General features: G+C 34.1%; 1 protein-coding gene and 1 non-coding gene across 3 annotated transcripts in view; one reads left to right on the plus strand and one right to left on the minus strand.

The window, feature by feature from the left end:
* ARL6IP6 (ARF like GTPase 6 interacting protein 6) overlaps window positions 1-20,829 on the plus strand; it is a 35,862-nt gene that overhangs the window by 10,255 nt on the left and 4,778 nt on the right. The window contains exons 3-4 of one of the 2 annotated variants that reach the window (XR_012072584.1): window positions 3,193-3,325; window positions 16,655-16,773. Coding sequence is in view for 1 of the 2 variants with exons in the window: in XM_006196168.4 (XP_006196230.3) it covers window positions 3,193-3,325 (133 nt within the window). In the remaining variant the exon portion in view is untranslated. The remainder of the gene's footprint in view (window positions 1-3,192; window positions 3,326-16,654; window positions 16,774-20,829) is intronic. The other variant, XM_006196168.4, reaches the window with a different exon arrangement.
* Window positions 10,300-10,372, minus strand: TRNAA-GGC (transfer RNA alanine (anticodon GGC)). Its single transcript has one exon. It is a non-coding gene; the product is annotated as a tRNA-Ala (tRNA).

Here is a 20,829-nt window from a genome sequence, read left to right on the forward strand (position 1 = left end):
AAATGGGACTCAGAAATTATCAGTGAGCTGTCACATTTAGTCCTATTATTACTTATGGCAAGAATACATATGAAGAATGTGTAATTGATTTCTTAACATTGTTTTAATAAGAAACTTTTTTCACAGTGGGAACAGGGGAGGTTTTTGTTTTGTTTTTCTGGCTTTTTCTGCTGACATAATATGTGCAGATAACTCCAAATCTCTGAGTTCATAAAACTTACAGAAGTCATCTCATCCCTGTGAACCTGAAATGCTAAATATAATTAAAATATTTAGAACGTACAATTTTTCTTTGCTGGAAGCTTTTATAGAAATACATAAAGCTGCCAGCATGATTTTAGAAAAGTAACTATACTTTGAAACTGAAATCATGTATTTTGATAAATCATCTCCCCCAAAAATATGCTGTTAGATAAGTGAATATAAAACTCCAGCCAAGGGATTAGAATAGGGATTTTCCATACACGCTTTGCTTTGCTTTAGGTGAAAACGTTGAGTCTAAGAGTTTACATTTGACACAAGAAATGAAATTGCGTCATTTCATCAACTGATGAAAATTGAACTATAGAGAAGAAAGAAGGGTGTATGTATTTATTTAAAGGTCTCTGTACTTTGATACAGCAGTAACAGATATCTTTCTATAACTGTATTGTTTAGTACGAGAATATTACTCACAGCATTGTTTTTAATAGTGAAAAACTGGAATAATAAAAATATACAATGGAATTGTACCTACATGTACTGATATGAAAGGTCTCCCAACAATGTGTGGGGAAAAAAGTGCAGGACAGTTTTTCTGGTGAGAATCCCACTTTTGGAAGATAATATATACATATTATACATTTCGTGTTTATAACTAGCTCCTAGATACCTAAACTTTTATAGAAGATGTAAAGTACTCTCAGCTGATTGCTTCTAGAAGTAGAATTGGTAAATTAGGGAGGGAAGACTTTAACTTCATTTTTATATGCCTTCGTGCCTTTTAAAAATTATTTTAATTCTTAAACAAAATTTATTTTTTAACTCTTGGTAAAATGGGTTTACAAAATATTAGTTATCAAATTTTTCCTTCAGGATTCTGGAGGTAGGAACTTGTTAAAAGTTGAGTTGGAAGTTGCTGATTTATGTGGCTTTTCTGCTTGTTCATACATGAATTGAGTAATTTCAGAAGCACGAGCACTTCTAGACCACAGTGTTGCAACATACTATCATTGTGACCTGACTTTTGTCAGGGATGTAACTGTTGATTACTTCAGAATGAATATAAAATAATTAAAATGCCCAAGGTGAGGTAAGCACTTAGATCATGGATTAGTAGTCATTTCTGAAAACTCAAGGATATTGTAGTATTAAATTTGATGGGCATTCTGTTAAAGAGTAAAAAAGCTTGATGGGCTTCAGAGAGCCTCACATTTTGTTATTTTGTGTCTTTCTCACTTTTTAAAATATTTATGAATTTCCATCATTCCACAGTAGTCCCAAGTCTCTAGGTTGACAGGAAGTTTGTGCCTCAGTCTTTACTAAGGTTTTGTTCACTCAGCCCCAGGTTTGGTTGAGATTCTAGAGGCTGATTGTGCAAGGATATTGGAATGGGAGTGCAATCTGGTGCTCAAGACATTTGCTCAAATGAGTTACTGCTGAATCATTTTGCATTCTCATCAGGATGCCCTTTCAGAGGTTTCACCTTCCAGCCATGTGACCGCCTGCTATTTTTATGCCCCATTTAGGGTAGAAGCACCTGCAAGCTTGGCTCTGGCCCACCTGCCAAGATACTGTACACAGCTCCAATCTGGTATTGTGTGGCTCCACCAGGAAGCCCCAGCAGCACTACTCCCTCCCCACATACACACACAACACACTTCTTCAAAATGGGAATTTTTCTCACCCATAGATAAAACCTTCACTCTATTCTCTCTGTTCTACACAAACATTTTGTTCTATACCCCAGTCATTATCTTTGCTGTCTAAGACATTCTGTCTTTACCTACCCTCCTCCTGCTTATATCTATCATCGTTCCCTTTATTATTTTGCAACATAAAAATCAGACACTGGGGCTGTTTGTCTTTTCTTTGCCACATCCTTCTGGGGCAGTGAACGCAAAGTCCATTATCTTTTTAAAAGAAGGTAAAGGAAAGGGGACTATCAAGAGAAAAAAAATAGTTTATCTTTCAAAAATACTTTGCCACAATTTTTTTGTTTTTCTAATACTTCATTTCTCTGAGTTTAACTTACCAGTTTGATCAGTCTGTTACTGGGTTTCACATGGCTTACAACCAATTCATTGCACACATTTCTTTCCTGCTTCTTGCTAAAATATACCTTTGCAGCTAGGAAATTTTGTAATTCATAAGTCAGTCTTCTGTAGTCTTCTCAACCTTTCCTTCCTCTCTGTGCTGCTGAGGCCAGAGATAACACACACTTATCAGTAGTGGTGGCTTAGTAAACTGTCTGAAATCCTTTAATTTATTCCCTCTATTTTAACCTTGTTTATTCCCCACATTCTTCCATTTCTCAACTCTTTTCTCTTTCCTTGCAGCCCATATAGTATTGTGCTTTTGACTTATTTTTCAAAATAAAGCTTCAGTCTGACTGAAAATAAAATCTAAGTTCCCAACCCATTTAGAACTTGGAAATTGTTGTTTATATACTGAGCAAGGTTAAAGAATCAAATTAAGTTTATAATGTTAATAAGAAAGCTGTAAAGAGTAAACACTCTAAAGTTGATTCATATGTCAAAAATGCATGGTGTGGAAAGAAAGGAATCACTTTGTACTAAGTAATAGGGTTGTGGAAAGAAAGGAATCACTTTGTACTAAGTAATAGGAGGCAGCAAGTTGTGATTCACAAAGTTAAATGAAAAACATCAGGACATTTACCCGTGAAGAGTTTGAACCATTTTTTCCTATAGTTGAATTTTGTGAATCAAAGTTACATCCTTAAGTTGAATTTGTACTCTTTTTTTCACATAGGAAATTAAAACTGAATTAAAATATTTGATATGACTTCTAGTTGTTCTTAGTATTTTACACTTCAGCATGGGTTCACTTCTACTAAACTCACATACCTTATATCAGTTACGTATAATTTAGATTATCAGAAATACATACGATCTTCTCAACATGATCTCCTGGTTTAATTTAAATTGCTTTAGAGTTAATAATTCAGATTTTCCCCTCTCTTTTCCCATTAAGGATTCTGGACTCTACTCATAATATCCTTAACTGCCGGATTCTCCTGCTGCAGCTTTTCTTGGACAGTGACTTATTTTGATTCTTTTGAACCAGGAATGTTTCCTCCTACTCCTCTTTCACCTGCTAGGTTCAAGTAAGTATTCCTGTTCTTGTTTCTTTTTCAACCCATTCCAACTGTTGAAAATACTAAAATAGAAACAAGAGGCTGCTTATTTGTAGGATAATATGTTGAGTCCCCAGTCTTTAATCTATACAATACAGATGACTCAAGGTTTTCAGCTTGTCTAAGCCTTTAGGTAAGTAGAGAAGAGTATTTTAATCTCCCATACATAGATAATGGAGTGGGTTTTTAAAAAATTAAATTCCAGAAATGATCTAAAAAGAAATTTTAATGGCTGTTCGTCCTTTTGGGATGGGATTTTATTTAAAATAGTTTATGAAGGCTCATTTAATACTAGTAATGTGAAAGTTTTACAAGATTCATGCATAAGTAGTCAGATTTATAATAACCTAATAATTGGATTAAACTTTTCCTCAGATTTAAACTTTGTGTAATAATTAGCAACGATGTATGGCATCCAATTTATATGTCTAGACCAGATTACATACATTTCATAGTGGAACAGTATTAAATTCTTTTGGTCTGTATTTTCTGTTTCATAGAATTCTAGAAAATTCAGTAGTCCTTATTCTAATCTAGTCTATTTATGTTGGGAAGGCTCCGGTTTTAAATATAAATTTCCGAATAACAGCATCTAAGACCTCTAGTGTATTCTACAGTCTGAGGGTGGAGGGAGGGGGGAAAAGACGAAGAGTAGAAAATAAATTCTGTTAATGATATGTGTGTTATCAGAGTATTATAATTGTTACTGTTGTTACTGCTGCCAGCTCCAGCCCTCCCCACGGACAACTTGTAGGTATCAAGTAAGAAAATCCATTTGAGGGACTCTGTAAATAAGTTTAATACTGATGATAGTTACTAATAATCATTGTTACTCCTGGCCTTCGTCATTAGTAAACTGATTTTTCTGTCTTATAAAGATATCTTTAAAAATTTTGGCTTGACTTCAGACGAAATGTGTATATGTATTTTAAATGTCTTAATCCCTATCTGTATATGTAGTGTAAATCATGTACTTGCCAATAAATGTTTTGTGTATGTATTTGAGTAGATAATGATTAATTAATAATCTAAATTGACTAAGTTATACCTAATAGTGCTGTACCATCCCATAGTTTACATGGGTACCGTTCAGTTGGAAAGTTAATTTTGCTAAGTGTTCAGATACATATTTTATTGCTGCTCATTGACATCGTTACTTTAACAAGGCGTGTGAGTCTAATATAGATGATACAATGAGAGAGACTCCTTTTGTAAGTCACAAACTTTACTTTTTTTCTTATTTATGTCCCTCTTTTCCTCAAATTCTAGTCCTGCATTTACAGGTATTCAGTAGATCTTGCAACCTGGATTTCAGAGAGTACCTGGCACTTAAAATTATTAAAACTCCAGTCTTTCTTAAAGACATAAGTATCTACCCACTTATCAAGACTTGAAACCCCTTTTCACTGTATAGTTCAGCCTTTCACCAAGTCCAGTCATTCTTGCCTTTTGAAACATTATTGGAATACTTAGTCTTAGCACCCACAGTGTTTTTGCCCTATTTAAGTCAGTGTACTTGACTCATTAGTCTCTACTCCAAGCTCTCGCTCTTCTAATTCATCCTGTATATTATTACCTTTCTAAAAGCAGATGTTAGTCACACCTCTCCCTTGTTTAAAAGTCTTCAGTGGATTTCCCATTGCCTTCAAAATAAAGTCTGACTTCCAAATACAGCATAATAGTTCTTCCCCAAGGGACTGTACTTTACTTTTCCAACTTTATATTCAGCTTATTTCTCCAGTGCACCCTCTCCGGTAGCTATGTAGCAAATTACCCTGACATCCCCCAAATAAACTGTACTTTTGAGATGCCATGACTTTACTCTTGGTGTTTTCTCTTCCTGGAATGTCATTTTCCCTCTTAGCTTCTCTTCCACCAGAATTCATAAACCTCATACATTAGAAGCTTTTGGAGTTAGAGAGAAGCATTTCTTTGTTTACTTAAAGATCTGGAATTCTGAGGGCATTTAGCTAATTTCTTAAAAAATATCATTGCATTTTTTTATTAAACTAGAACGAGCAGTGATGGACCTTAGTTTTCAATATCTTTATTAGTCAATTTTAATATGAGTTGGTGTCATATCAGAGACTTCGATTGCATATTTGTTAATACAGCCCTAAAAATAAGTTTTGAAATATGTATATTGTATGTGAATATGTGTTTGAATTCCTTTCAGTATGTAAGTGGGGATAAATTAATTTTATGTATGATAAATCAGCTATTAAATATCTCATGGGAGTCAGACTGTTACTAAAAATTATCATATGTTTAACAGAAGCACAGTCCAAAAAAGACATGTAATAAATATAGTGATATTTGATCATATTATGAACAGACCCCCCAAAAAACATAGAATGTAATGATAATTGTGGAATTGTTTTATGTTGAGAACCCTGACCTCTAGTGCTTGTAGAAAATAATGCAGTTACATCAGAAATGGCAGAATAAGTCGATTCTCTGTATCACCAGTAGAGTGAGTGCTTGTACAGGGAAACAACTTCGCTACCTTTTGAGAAAGTTGAAATTTTCAGACGTTATCTTCTTAGAAATCAGATTGATATATTTTATTATTTTTCAGCATCATACTTTTATAAAAGTATCTTTGTAACTAACGTGTTCTTTTATTACCTAAAATAGTGATGTTAATATAAATATTTTCTCTGACTATATAAAAATGATACAGGTTCTTTGCTGAAAATTTAAAAAGCAAAAAGAAAATAATGGAAAAAACTCATGATTAGAGAAGGTGACTGCCAACATTTTGATGTATGTCTTCCCATTCTTTGCATATTTTTAAAAAATGAAAATTTTTGTCGCAATATACTTTATTTAACATTTTTATTGGAACATTTTCTATTTAGTATTTCTTTGAAATTTTCAATGTTTTAAGTACACTGTAAAGAGTAGTCATGATATATGTCAATTTAGTTTTTAAAGGAAGTCTAATATAAATAATAGCTAGGGTCTAAGATAATTTATTAAACAGATCTCCTTAACTAATTAGAAACTAAAGAAAGGTAAGCTAATTAAGACATCATAAAATGAAGAGACTTTTCTCTTTATATTTTCTAAGATTAAGATTATTACTAAAAATACTCTCTAACTCCATGAATATCACGTGTGAAGAAAGTAATCAAGTCTAATTGGTTTGTTAAAAAGCAGTCTTTTGCTCTCCTTTGCAGATTTTAAACATACAGGCTTTTTGTTTTTAAACTAGTAGAAGTGGAAAAAAATTGAGATGACTGTGTTTACTACAGCTGTAAATTAGTTGTACTCCCCTAGAAACATGAACTCCTCAAGGGAAGAAAATAATAATCCTTATTGATATGTAGTAAATACTAGATGAGACATTTAATGAAATTAGCAATTTGGATCAAGAATTCATGAGAGGAGTTAAGAAATAAAACCCTTATATTCATTAAAATTTTTTTCAGAATTACTCTTCCATGTTTGTTAGATATTACCTTAGTTCAGGCTGCTGTAACAAATTACCATAAACTAGGTGGCTTATAAACAACAAATTTATTTCTCACAGTTCTGGAGACTGGAAGTCTGAAATTAGGGTGCTAACAGGGTCAGTTTCTGGTGAGGCCCATCTTCTGGGTTGCAGATGGCCTCCTCGTTACATCCTCACAAGACAGACAGCAGAGAGGGGAAGCAAGCTCTTTGTAACTCTTACAAGAGCACTAATCCCATTCCTAAGGGCTTCACTCTCACGACTTCATCTAATCCTAATTACCTCCTAAAGACCCTACCTCGTAATACCATCACATTGGGAGGGTAAGGTTTTGACATGAATTTGGGGGTAAGGAGATGGACACAAACATAATCCAGAAAGATATAGCTTAGAAACTTTCACTTTTACATACACACAAGCCCTTTATGAAATACAAGACAGTTAAAGAACTTTATGATATATTTTCAGTCAGATACTTAATGGGCTTCAAAAGACATGTTTTTAAGAAAATGGTTGTCATGCTGACTTTGCAGACTTTGCTGAGTTAAAAGGTATATGCAATGTCACACACGCAAACCTGTATTAGGAAGCAGGCTCTGTGGAAAAGAAAATTTGGATCAATAGTACTTTTAAATTATCTTCTTAGTTGTTTCTGAAAATCTGTTAAAGTGTTAGAGAACAAGAGGCAGATGCAGTTAACTTTAGATTCCTTAGAGTAGTATCTATATAGGTATTGGCCACTTCTTGCTACTTTATAATTCATTATCCTGCTCTTCTCCACTACCTAATCAACATCTTTAGTTCCCTCCTCATTACTTGTCTCTGTTCATGCATTGGGTTTTGTCAGTGATTTCCAAGTAGGCAAATATAACAGTGTGGATGTAATCAATATTTAACATTATGGTGATCTGCTTCAATTATAGTTTCTAGGAGTTAATGCATCTAACTGTGTGACCTACCCATGCAGAGATACTGCATTCAGAGAACTCAAAGCTTGAAAGAATCTTCATATTCTTTCTAGGCTGGACTGATGGCAGCACCAGAACTTTTATCTAAGTCCTCCTGATTGGGGAGGAAGTTAGATATGGATAGGAGACGTGCCTGGAAGTTGTATTTTTCCTAACAAGTACATCTTTTTAATGAATATTCTAGGGTTACTGGGAATGTCTTAGATGTTCCTATTAAAGATTATAGGAGAACTAAGTCTGCTAAGTCACCCTTGGGGATTTTCATTAGTCTAGGTCCAACTTTTTTTTTTTAACAAATGAAGAAACTGGGTCCCAAGGAATTTAAGTACCTTGCACAAAGTCAAATAATTTGCACTTAGCATACCTAGCGCCTGACCTTTTGTTTTTGTTTGTCATACTAGCTAGCTCATCTCCTTTTCATTATGAAATGAATCAACAGGAAAAATTTCTCTGATTGAAACAGCATCATTTTATTGACAGTTAGAGGCACTCACTGTGAGCTTTTGCTGTCTGGCATTTTTGCCCGTGCAGTATTGCCAAATCCAATTAAAATCTGTTCTTAAAATTTTACTCTTTGTTCCCTCGTTCATCGTTTTCTCCCAGAAACAAAAATTCTCCACTTTAGAATGACCTCTGTACATTTCACATTACATGTGCACAACCCCCATCTAGTGGTGCAGCGATGTAGCTGCAGGTTTAGAGGTAGCATGCTAAAAACAAAAACCATTCAATGATTATAATAGGTCTCAGCGAGGATAAATTGTTACTTTATAGTCTAAAAATAAACTTAGTGGGGAAATGATAATGTATGTGATGGAGCTCACAAGAAGCAGGGTGTAGACAGCTCATTTGTAATAAAGAGTCAAAATATTCAGTAACAATGGTATGAAAATGAGTGAAACAAGTCATTAAATTTGTCTAATAGTGCTTTTACATAGAGGCAAAGGTCATGGGCAAATATATTTCTTTTAAGGACCAGTATTCTTAAAGAAGTTAAGGGTATTCATTACAATTGCTAGTGATAATTACAAAAGTCTTACTCCTGGTGTGATTTTATTTGATCTTATTTAGATCAAAGTTCAGATTTAACAGCATGTACTCCTATAACATTCAAGCCAAGAAGTTAACTTTGTAGAGATAGGAAATTGTGCTGGAAATACCCACAGAGACTTTATTTCCAAGGAGGGAAAAACCAATGCTTGTAGTTAAAGTTATTAAGGATATAACAAGCAGTGTTTATTAAAAGAAAAAATAGACATCATTTTAAGTTTCCCTAGATAGTTTTTAAACAAGACCTAAACCCTCAGAATTATTCAGCAGGTACCATTTTGAATTGTCAGAAATCAAGCAAAATAATATATTTTTATTATAACTCTACTCAGAGTTAGTATTTGTACTTCAGGTGCCTCTCAAATGGTCACATCTGTGCATTTCCTAAGATGAGGCAGATTGAAAGGCATAATTGGGCGCTCATTTTATAGATATAAGGGCATATATTTACTATTTTATATTGTTAGAAACATCTGAAGTTTAGTATTTGCTTTTAAATGAATTATTGGTTGTATTTATGGCTTATTTGATGTGGGGCTCATGGTCAAAATGCAGGACAACTTTATAATTATTGCTGTTATGTCATGATTTTTAGGAATGTGCCAAGGTAAAGAGGAACTTCTTCTTTTCACTAAAGCCTGCCTAAACTATAATCTATAGAATTTGGGTGGCAATCTGTAGTAGTTCATAGTTAATATACAAACCAGGGACTCTGCTACCTTCCTGATGCTGTTGGTCTTTTTGTTTGGATCACTCTGAGTTATTCATCTTCCTATTTCTTCTTCCAACCACAGATGGTATTTGATAAATATCAGGACACACTGTGTCAACAAATACATGCTTTTAGTTCAACTTAAATTTATTTCTACACAGCCTTTTAAAAAATTATATTGCCTTAAAGTGCCATTTGGTATTTGCAAAGTAAATTAGAAGTAAAAAAGAAAAGGGAACAGTTGATTTTCATTTGAATTGCTTTCTGGTAAACTGGTTTTAGTAACTATTTTACAAACTAAAAATTAACACATGTGATCTAATACTCTGCATGTGTTATTTCCTGTGTAAAATTGTGAATGTGTAATTGGATGCTGACATACCTAAATCTCCATTACATTTGTGTGTGAATGTGTGTGTGTTGTTACTATTACTGTAGGAGGGAGGCAGACAATGAGTAGAATACTTAATCCTGGAAAATTCCCTATTTTGAATTGGCATTGCTGTAATATAATATTCTTTTTCTATTCCACATTAAGGTTATTTTTCTTTGTTATTGAAGGGTTTCCTCTAAGTTCTAGTTCTTATTGACGTTCAAGGCTTTAGCTATTGGGGTTTAAGAAGATACTGTGCAAACAGAATAGTAAAATTACAATAGAAAAGAAGTTATGAGGTTTTTTTTTTTTAAATTTTTTTGAGGGGGAGGTAATTAGGTTGGTTGGTTGGTTGGTTGATTTGTTTATTTACTTACTTATTAATGGAGGTGCTGGGGATTGAACCCAGGATCTTGTGCATGCCAGGCACACACTCTACCACTGAGCTATACCCTCCCCCAATGAGTTGTTAACTTGGACAGTAATATAAGTCTGGAAGGTCAAGACCTTCTTGGGTGATTTAGTATTTGAATTAGAAGTTTCTTCCAAGCATGCTAGATTTAACATTGAACACAATAAATTGATATGATGACTCTTTCTTACAGATTTTGGAGAGCTGCCTCTTTGTCAAATCACATTCTTTATTGCCATGGACTAATGAAACAGATGTTAGATGGCTAATTGCAGTAGGAAAGAAAAGCTACTGACAAAAGAGATACATCAAGAACTTGGCCTTTATATTTGAGTATCATGAAGTTTCATTATCTAGGGACTTTTGGGAGCTATCATTTGTAATGCTGTCACTATTAATGGCACTGCACTGTGGCTTCTTGAAGTAAAGGGTTAAAATATATGCATGTCTTACTAAATATATTCCATTACAGATCGGAATGGAGACTTAGATGTAACAAAATCATGTAAGAGATCATATTAAATATTCTTGATTTTTGTTACTTTCATAAAGTAATATAGCTAGTGAGTGTTTGCTTTGCACTTGTTTACCATGGCCTTTGCTTCTGCTATTTACAATGTGTTATGTATGGGCTGCTGAAAAGACAAAGGTATCCGTATACACAGAACAGCACTGATAAGAAATACCTAAGAGATAGCAGTTGGCAGTGTTTAACTTGGAACCCTTTCTGTGTGTTCAACAGTCTTCATAAATTATGAATCAGCCTGCTGTATTAAAAAAGGGCTTATAAATCAGAAGAGGTGGCTTCCAAATCTGGACTTCACCATATGCTAGCAGAACCTTTGAGCAGGTCATTTCACTTAGTGTCTCAGCCTTAATTTCCTCCTCTCCAAAATGAGGTAAAAACAGTATCTACCCTCAGGTAATAAGTTTACTAGTTAAAGCAACACATATATCAGATGATAAAGCAGACATAGTCCCAGAACTTTCCTTTCCTTAATTGAGATGTTTTTTAAGCTGGATGTCTGACTATGGCCTACCACTGCTTGACAACTGTCTTTTCTTGAGTAATTATTAATTTATCATGAGATTTTTATCCTTTCTATCCTTTTAATGTTAAGATGCTCTTTTATGAAATAATGCTGACAGTAGATGGTAGTGGTTTTCAAACTTTGTTCTTGGCAAAACAAAAGTTTGGCAACTTTGATGTCAGTTACTCTCTTTAAAAAAAAAAAGATCGTTTTTTACCAACTCATGAAGTCTAAAGGCTTGGGAATCCCATTTTTCTTGCACTTTTTTTTTTTTTTTTTTTTTTTTTTTTTACCTTTTGGCTTAACTTTCTAATGAATAAGGACTTTGTCTTTGTCTAATAACCAAGAGAGTGCCCAGGACAGATGTCCTCAGGCATTTTTCTGCCTTGATATAATGGTGAATAAAGTTAACATGTCTTCAACTTGCAGCCAAGTAGATTGCTATATATAAGTAGATGATAGGTTAATATGCAGTTTTTTTTTTTACATTTTTTATTGATTCATAATCATTTTACAGTGTTGTGTCAAATTCCAGTGTTCAGCACAATTTTTCAGTCATTCATGGACATATACACACTCATTGTCACATTTTTTTCTCTATGATTTATCATAACATTTTGTGTATATTTCCCTGTGCTATACAGTGTAATCTTGTTTATCTATTCTACAGTTTTGAAATCCCAGTCTATCCCTTCCCACCCTCTACCCCCCACCCCAGTAACCACAAGTCTGTATTCTCTGTCCATGAGTCTATTTCTGTCCTGTATTTATGCTTTGTTTTTGTTTGTTTTTGTTTTTTAGATTCCACATATGAGCGATCTCATATGGTATTTTTCTTTCTCTTTCTGGCTTACTTCACTTAGAATGACATTCTCTAGGATCATCCATTTTGCTGCAAATGGCATTATGTTGTCGGTTTTTATGGCTGAGTAGTATTCCATTGTATAAATATACCACATCTTCTTTATCCAGTCACCTGTTGATGGACATTTAGGTTGTTTCCATGTTTTGGCTATTGTAAATAGTGCTGCTATGAACATTGGGGTGCAGGTGTCATCCTGAAGTAGATTTCCTTCTGGGTACAAGCCCAGGAGTGGGATTCCTGGGTCATATGGTAAGTCTATTCCTAGTCTTTTGAGGAATCTCCATACTGTTTTCCATAGTGGCTGCACCAAACTGCATTCCCACCAGCAGTGTAGGAGGGTTCCCCTTTCTCCACAGCCTCTCCAGCATTTGTCATTTTTGGATTTTTGAATGACGGCCATTCTGACTGGTGTGAGGTGATACCTCATTGTAGTTTTGATTTGTATTTCTCTGATAATTAGTGATACTGAACATTTTTTCATGTGCTTTTTGATCATTTGTATGTCTTCCTTGGAGAGTTGCTTGTTTAGGTCTTCTGCCCATTTTTGGATTGGGTTGTTTATTTTTTCCTTATTGAGTCGTATGAGCTGCTTATATATTTTGGAGATCAAGCCTTTATCGGTTTCACTTGCAAAAATTTTCTCCCATTCCGTAGGTTTTTAATATGCAGTTTTGTCCAACCAGATACATCTTTATTTCTCTCTGACTGTACAATAAGATATCTTAAATGTATTCATTTGTAAATCTATGTTAAAGAACTTCGCTTATTTTTAGGATCTTTCAGGGCCTGTAGGTCATTACGTTAGTTAATATCACACCAGCAAAGCATGGGGTTGTGAAAACTTCTAGTTGGTATAATTTTAGATGAAGGACATTAGTGCATATATGAAGGCATAATTATTACTGAATTAAGATCCAGAAGGGATTAAAGAGATCATAAAGACTATACTTAAGCTTTGGAAGCAGAAGTTGGACCAGAGAAGTTGGCAGTATAGCTATGAAACTAAATATAGTGCTAAGGAGAGTAAGTCTTGTCAAAAAAAAAGGAAACCCTTTAAGTTAAATCTTTGTATTCCATTGTAGCATGGTTTATTTACTATTGTGTAGATTAATAAATCAACTTGCTTCGTTAAGATGATGGATACTTCATAATTGATACTTACTCATGCACATCATTAGACTCATTACGGGGCTAATGAAGCAGTGGAGCAAATGCTCAAAATGTTCACCACAGCTGTGTTTTTTTTAAAGAATGATACATTACAGCTCAATGTTATGTATATACGTTTTACTTTTTTCCTTACCTTTTACATCTTTTAAGTAAATGTTTATCCAGATCTTTACCTCAGATTTATCATGAAAACTTGAAGTCAGTACAGTCATTTCTAATGACTTTATATTTTAATAGCATTTTCTATTTTTAATAATAATTGAGAAATGTATTTGCTAGGACAGTGACTGATTTAAAATTTCCCCTTATTGATTTTTTTATGATTACAGAATTAATACATACAGCACAGAATTATATAACTTAGAAAGTTAAAAGTTGCAAAACTTTATTTTAAATAACTCCACCCAAATATATCTATACCTTAAAATCTGGTAAACTAGCTAATATGATGGTTTTAGTCTTAGTCTCTGGCATTTCACTCTAAAAATATTTTGCTGTATTTTATCCTAATAGGCTACTCTGAAATACAAATGTATATATACATACACACTTACACAATACATCCAATGTGTAACCACTATCCTAGCAAGGTAAATATATACACAAAGAAGACAGAGAGAAAAATGGGAGAATTTTTTTTCTCCTGTATATTCTTTTATCTGATTACTTATTTGAGTTATGTCATAAAAAATTTTTAAGACGTTGTAAAATCTGTTTAGGAACTTGATGATACAGTGAAACGAGTTTTATAAGTGTTCATTAAACCTATACATTTTTTTCTTTGAAACTACAGTAACTTTGAAGCTTTCACATAGAAAGCAACTGGGATCGATTTCTGAAGTAATTATCTCCTGGGAAATCTCGTTGCTAATTTGTATATTTCCAAATAGTGAACATCACTATTTATTTGAGGCTTTTGGAATCACCAGAAGACCTAGCTGAAGATGGAGATTCTAATTCAGTATGTCTAGGGTGGGGTCTGAGATTCTGAATTTCTAAGAAATTCCTAGGCAACGCCAATATATTGCTGATGTATGGATTACACTTAGTATAGGAGGGCTTCAGTATAAAAGTTGGCAACGTTTTATGTGAAGGGCCAAGTGGTAGATGTTTTTGACTTTCTGGGCCGTGTAGTACATGTTACAACTCTTCAGCTCTGCCACATAGCACCCAAGCACCCATAGACAATATGCAGAGGAATGAGTGAGGCAATGCTCGGGTAAAAAGAAGTAGGTGGCAGGACCGATGTACCCTGGCTTGCCAGCCCTTCTTCAGGAGACCACAGTGAACTTAGAACTGCTTACAAAAGATTTCTAGTTTTTGGTAAAAAAAACAGATACATGTATGTGTGATTGTATATATATATAATATAATATGTATTTTTTATATGGAGTGGGCTTGTCTATTCAGATAGTTGCATTCTAATTGGTTAGTATTATGGTCCTAAGAATATGACACACATTTCTAAAAATTGCATTTTACACTAATATACTAATTTATAATAATTACTTCACATCTAAATGATAAACATTAACTTTTACCAAATATCTGAGTTTTAATGGATGAATGGTGATGAGAAAGTAGTAATGAAAGGTGAGCTAAAGATTATTTGAACAAGCAGGAAAGCTTACAACTTAAGCTGTAAGATGTTTAAAATTATAACAAGGTAAGTTATAAAACCCATTGTGTTTATTTTACTCACTTCTTTTAGATTGTGAGTCTTCAGGCTACTTCCTTGCCAAGCCAAGTATGGGAAGTGTTTTTCAGGGGTAAGAAATAGACTAGGAGATACAAGGTAGTGGTAAGGAAAATAATTTTAATTGAAACATAAAAATAGGAAAGCCAGTGTAATAAGTAAATCAAACTTTGTTAGAAGTGATTGAAACCCTGAGGTAAACTAGCTTCTTTTTAACCAGGACTTGTACAGAGAAGTATGAAGTGCCTGTCCTGTAGAATTGTTAAGTTACAGGGGTCAAAGAAAGATCAAATAGAGAATCTGGAGCAAAGCTAGTGAAATGTCAAACTGGCAGAAGACCTTAATTTCATTCCAAAATAGGCCAAGGGCTGGGCTGTGGTATTCCATATAAAAAGATAGTGAGGCAGAGGCGAATCATCCAAACTAAGATTTGAATAACTAGAGTTCACGACTTTCATAGTCTAAACTAGACTCTTATTAGCTAGCACTATCCATCTGTCCATCCGTTCATTGATCTTGCATCCCTTTCCCTTTTTTTATCCTGTAGTTATTCCAGATTTTCACATACACTTTAGTTTTCAGTGGACCAGACTTACAGTTTCGTGAAGTTATCATGAGGGAACTTCCTCCTTCTTCCGAACTTAATTTACATCCACATTCATCATTCCACTCCACTCATTCCTCTTCCCTCAAAGGATAAAGTGTTGTTCTCCCTGCCCAAATCTAATTTTACTTCCTGTGCTTTAGATCCCCCACCCCCAGTTCCCTTTTTTATATATCTTCAATCTTTCCCTTTATATCCAGCATTCTTCTTAGGGTATTTATTAAACATTCAAGTTTCTCCTGTGTTGGAGAAAAAATCCTCATGCCAGAATCTTTCCATAGGTAAGTATCTTGGAAGACTAGAGAAGAGATAGTCCCAGTCTCCACAGTGACTGTAGTTGCTATCACAGGTGTCATATAGTCACTCCTACACTAAAATTTTTCTCCTTGAGTTGACTGCAAACCTCTTAATTACAGCATATAACATTCATTTTTAATCCATTATTTGAAATGGCTTTCATTCCTTTTTTTTTTTTTTTTTTTTTTTACATTGAAGTATAGTTGATTTACAGTGTTGTGTGTTTCTGGTGTACAGCAAAGTGACTCAGTTATATATTCTTTTTCATTACAGGTTATTAAAAGATACTGAAAATAGTTCCCTGTGCAATACAATAGGACCTTGTTGTTTATCTATTTTATATATAGTAATTAGTATCTGCTAACCCCAAATTCCTGATTTATCCCCCACTTTCCCTTTTAGTAACTATTAGTTTCTCTTCTAAGTCTGTGAGTCTGTTTCTGTATTGTAAATAAGTTCATTTGTGTCATTTTTTTAGATTCCACATGTAAGTGATATCAGTGATACTTGCCTTTCTCTTTCTGACATCACTTAGTGTGATCATCTCTAGATCCATTGATGTTGCTGCAAATGGCATTATTTCATTCTTTAATGCCTGAGTAGTAGTCCGTTATATACATATACCACAACTTCTTTATCCATTTATCTGTTGATGGACATTTAGGTCGCTTCCATGTCTTGGCTGTTGTAAATAGTGCTGCTGTGAACATTGAGAGGGCATGTATCTTTTTGAATTAGTTCCCTCTGGATATATGCCCAGGAGTGGGATTGCTGGATCATATGGTAAGTCTGTTTTTATTTTTTTAAGGAACCTCTATGCTGTTTTCCTTAGTGGCTGCACCAAATTAACATTCTCACCAACAGTGCCCTTTTCTCTGTACCCTCTCTAGCATTTATCATTTGTGGATTCTTATCATTCCTTTTAAAATGCTTTTCTTTTTTAATTTCTGTGACACCATTCCCTCCTGTTTTTTTTGGTTTTTTTCTTTCCTAGCTTTCTCATTACTGCTTCCCATTTGTGGAATCCCTTTCCTTCAGCTACTACTCTGAGAAGTAGAGGTCTGGCTAAAGACTTCTGAGTCCATCTAACCTATCTTGAGCCTCTCTCTTGAGAACCTCCCTTTTGGTTTTTCTTATTGCATGCTGGGAGTTTTACTTTAGTGTTCTACAGGTGTTTCTAGTTTGGCATATGTAAAATTGACTTCATTGTTTCCCCCTTCCCACCAACCCGTGTGTTCTCTGGGGTTCCCTGTCATGGTGAATGATATTTCATCCAGCCAGTAACTCAGGTGAGAAACCTGGCATCATCTTCAGTTCTTCCTCCTCCCTCAGTGACTCTAGCTGGTCAAGGACAAAATGGCTGACATTTGTTGTGTTTTTGATTGTGTGCTCAGTAAATGCGAGGCACTGCAACAAGTGCTTGTTAATATTATCTCATTTAGTCTTCACAGGAATGCTAAAGAGAGGAATTATTATTCTTATTTTAAAAATGGAGAATTAGATTTTAAAGTAGTCCTGTAAATAGTGGAGCCATGTTTAAACCCCAGGAGAAGGAAAGTTAGCTTTCCAGGCTGCTCAGTCTCACCATACCACACTATTAACCACCTCCTGCATTATTCTCCATATGTGTTCCTTCTGCACATATTGTTATTTGTTTAGAACTCTAAATTCCTCCGACTCAATTTTAGCTCAAATATTGATTCTTCTTTAAAATCTCTCCTTCTACAAGCCAAATGGCTCCTTTGTCTTCCAGGTAATGCTGTCAAAAGAATTTTTAAAAATCTTTAATACTTAGCATACTATATCACTGGACACATCTTCAGAGGCAATACTGTTTCTTGCTTCTCTGTCCCCCATATATAATGTCTGATATAGAGAATTCATTCTGTAAATTTTGGTGAAGTAAAATAATGGAAAGAGAGTTGAAAAAAATGATAAAATAAAGGACTTCAGAGTATAAAGTAAGGGGTGATGTAATGTATGTTTTTTTTCCTTAATGAGAGACATGGCATTTCCTCAGGGAGGAAAGCTTACTTTTTGAAATTCTAACCCTTTGTTGTTAAATAATACTGGTAAAGTTGATTGAAATACACACAATTTCATCCTCTAGCAATTTCTAATAAGTAATTTTTAGGACAAAAGAATATAAAAGCATCATTTGTGTTTCTGAAAGAAACATAAAAAGAAATGCTTTGTAAGTGATTGCAATATGGTATTTAGTATTTTCTTTCAGATTTTGGGTTTGGGTTAAGAACTTCTGATTCCAGATAAAGAACTGATAGTTACTCCAACCAAAGTTCACACAACTTAATGTTCTTTAGGCATTAGAGATTTCTTGGCTAGGGATGGAATGATAAATAAAAGGCAGCTCAGATTTGTGAAGAGAGAATAGATTAGTACAAATTAGTTCATCCTGTCTCCTACTGAGCCAGTCAGACACAGGAACAAATAGCCAATTGGTTTTTATTGTAGACCCTTAATATAATTTCTTATTCTGGCAAGCAGAGAGCTTTCTGCTTAAAGCAAAATCAGTTGGCAGTGGTGTTACTGTATTAAATTGCAAGAAATCTGTCATAAAAGCATATCTGAAATGTGGGAATATATGTGAGGGAAAAGGTGGTGTAGGAGTTAATATGGTATGGAAATAAAGATTTCAAGAGTGAAGAGCCTATGGTGTAGAGATTCAATTCAGAGTTAGCCTAGGACAGAGTAAAAACAAACAACATGAAACAAAGAAATTTGCCTGAAACAGTCTCAAAAAAAAGCTAAGATAGTTTAGTTGAAACTTTTGGCAGAGGCTTATTCAGTGCTTTAATTGTGGTTCAGAGGTAAGAGTATAGTCAACTTAACTTGCTAGAATCACTGAATTCATTTGAATCTTAAATTTCAAATGTATTCCATTCTTGGAAAATGAAAATAATTAAGGTATCATTCTTTTATAACTTATTCACTTAAAAGTTACAGTTAAATACCAATATAGATATATTGCTAGAAAGTATATTTGCAGGCTACAAAATCTAGATATAAATACTGGAAGTCTTAAGTTCCCTAGTGAATTATAAAGGGAGAGGTGATTATAAACTTGTAGGAAGAGGGTAATACCAAGCAGAAACACACATATACATACACAAACCTATAATTTGTCAGTCTCTTTCTTCCATCCACCTCCTGGATCTGCTTGTAAAATGTTACTGTTTTCCCCTGTTTTGGTTTTGGAATGGGTCTATGTTTAGGTGTTTTACTTAGAAGGAAGGGAGAAATAAATTAGAACATCGAAAGAATTTTAAAAAATCTCATCTGTAGCTAAGCTTTTTTTTTTTTATACTAGATAGTGGCTAACATTTATTGGTCATTTGTTATGTGCCAGACACCTGCGTCTCCTAACAGCTTTATAGGGGTAGGTTTTATTTTTATATCCATGTTGGAAAATTGAGGCTCAGAGAGGTCAAACAATTCACATGCTGCCTGAGTCACATGTACATCTGATTCCTGCTTAAGTTTTGTAAGCTCCTTGAGGGCAGATACTGTATCTTATACTTCTCATATTCTCCATGGCACCTGGTACAGTGCTGAGCACAGAGTAGGTGCTCAATAAAAACTTGTTGAACAAAAAAAAATTTTATTCCATTGATCTGTATATCTGTCTTTATGCCAGTAGCACACTGATTACTGTAGTTTTGTATTACATGTTGAAATTGGGAAGTGTGAGTGCTAATTTTGTTCTTTTTCATGATTGTTTTGGCTGTTTGGGGTCCCTTGTATTTCCATATGAATGTAGGACCAGTTGGTTCATATCTGCAAAAAAAAAGCAGTTATAATTTTGAGGAATTGCATTGAACCTATTAATCAATTCAGGGAATACTGCCACCTTAACAATATTTTTTTCAATTCCATGAATACAGGATGTCTGTTTACATCTCCAGTAAAGTTTTATGGTTATTTTCATGTGAGTCTTGCACATTATTGTTAGTTGCATTTCTAAGATCTTGTAGTTTTCCTCTGATTTTACAAGGGGGCTTTTAGCATAAACTTTTTTAATTGGCAAATGCTGCTATATAGAAAAGTTGTTGCTTTAATCAGGGATAAACAAATAGAACAAAAGAATAGACTAGAAAGCCCCAAAACAGACCCACACAAGCATGCTTAAGTGATTTAGGACAAAAGCACCACAGTAATTCAGTAAGGGGAAAAGATGGTCTTCTCAATAAATTGTGCTGAAACAAGTAGGTATTCATAAGGAATAAAATGAGCCTAGGCCTCTACCTTACACCATGTACAAAAATTAATTTGAGATGAGTTACAGACCTATATGTCAAAGGTTAAGAACGTTAAAAGTTCTCTAGAAAATAGAATATCTTCATAACCTTGGAGTAGTCAAAGCCCACAAAAAAAGTACTAGTTTTAAAAATTAACAAATTAGACTTTATTTAAATTAAGAACTTGTGTTTATCAAAAAAGGTCTTATTAAAAGAGTGAACAGGAAAAGCCGTAAACAGGAGAGATGATTATGACACGTTTCTGGCAAAGGATTTGTATATAGGGTGTGTAAGGAAGTCTATAAACCAATAGAAAAATGAGCAAAAGACAAACAAAAACTTCAAAAAAGAGGGCATCTGAATGAGTAGTAAATACATTAGTCATGAGAAAAATAAATGTTAAAACAACAACATAATCTGCAGGCCCATTAAAATTAAAAAGACATACTAAATGTTGGTGACAGTGTGGAGCAACTGAAACTCATACATTGCTGGTATAAGTGTAAAGCAGGCAGCTATTTAGGGAAATGTTTGGTGCTTTCTGCTAAAGCCAGATTTACATCTAGCTTATAATCTAGCAATT

This window comes from Vicugna pacos, chromosome 5 (assembly GCF_048564905.1).
Source record: "Vicugna pacos chromosome 5, VicPac4, whole genome shotgun sequence".
NCBI lineage: Eukaryota > Metazoa > Chordata > Mammalia > Artiodactyla > Camelidae > Vicugna > Vicugna pacos.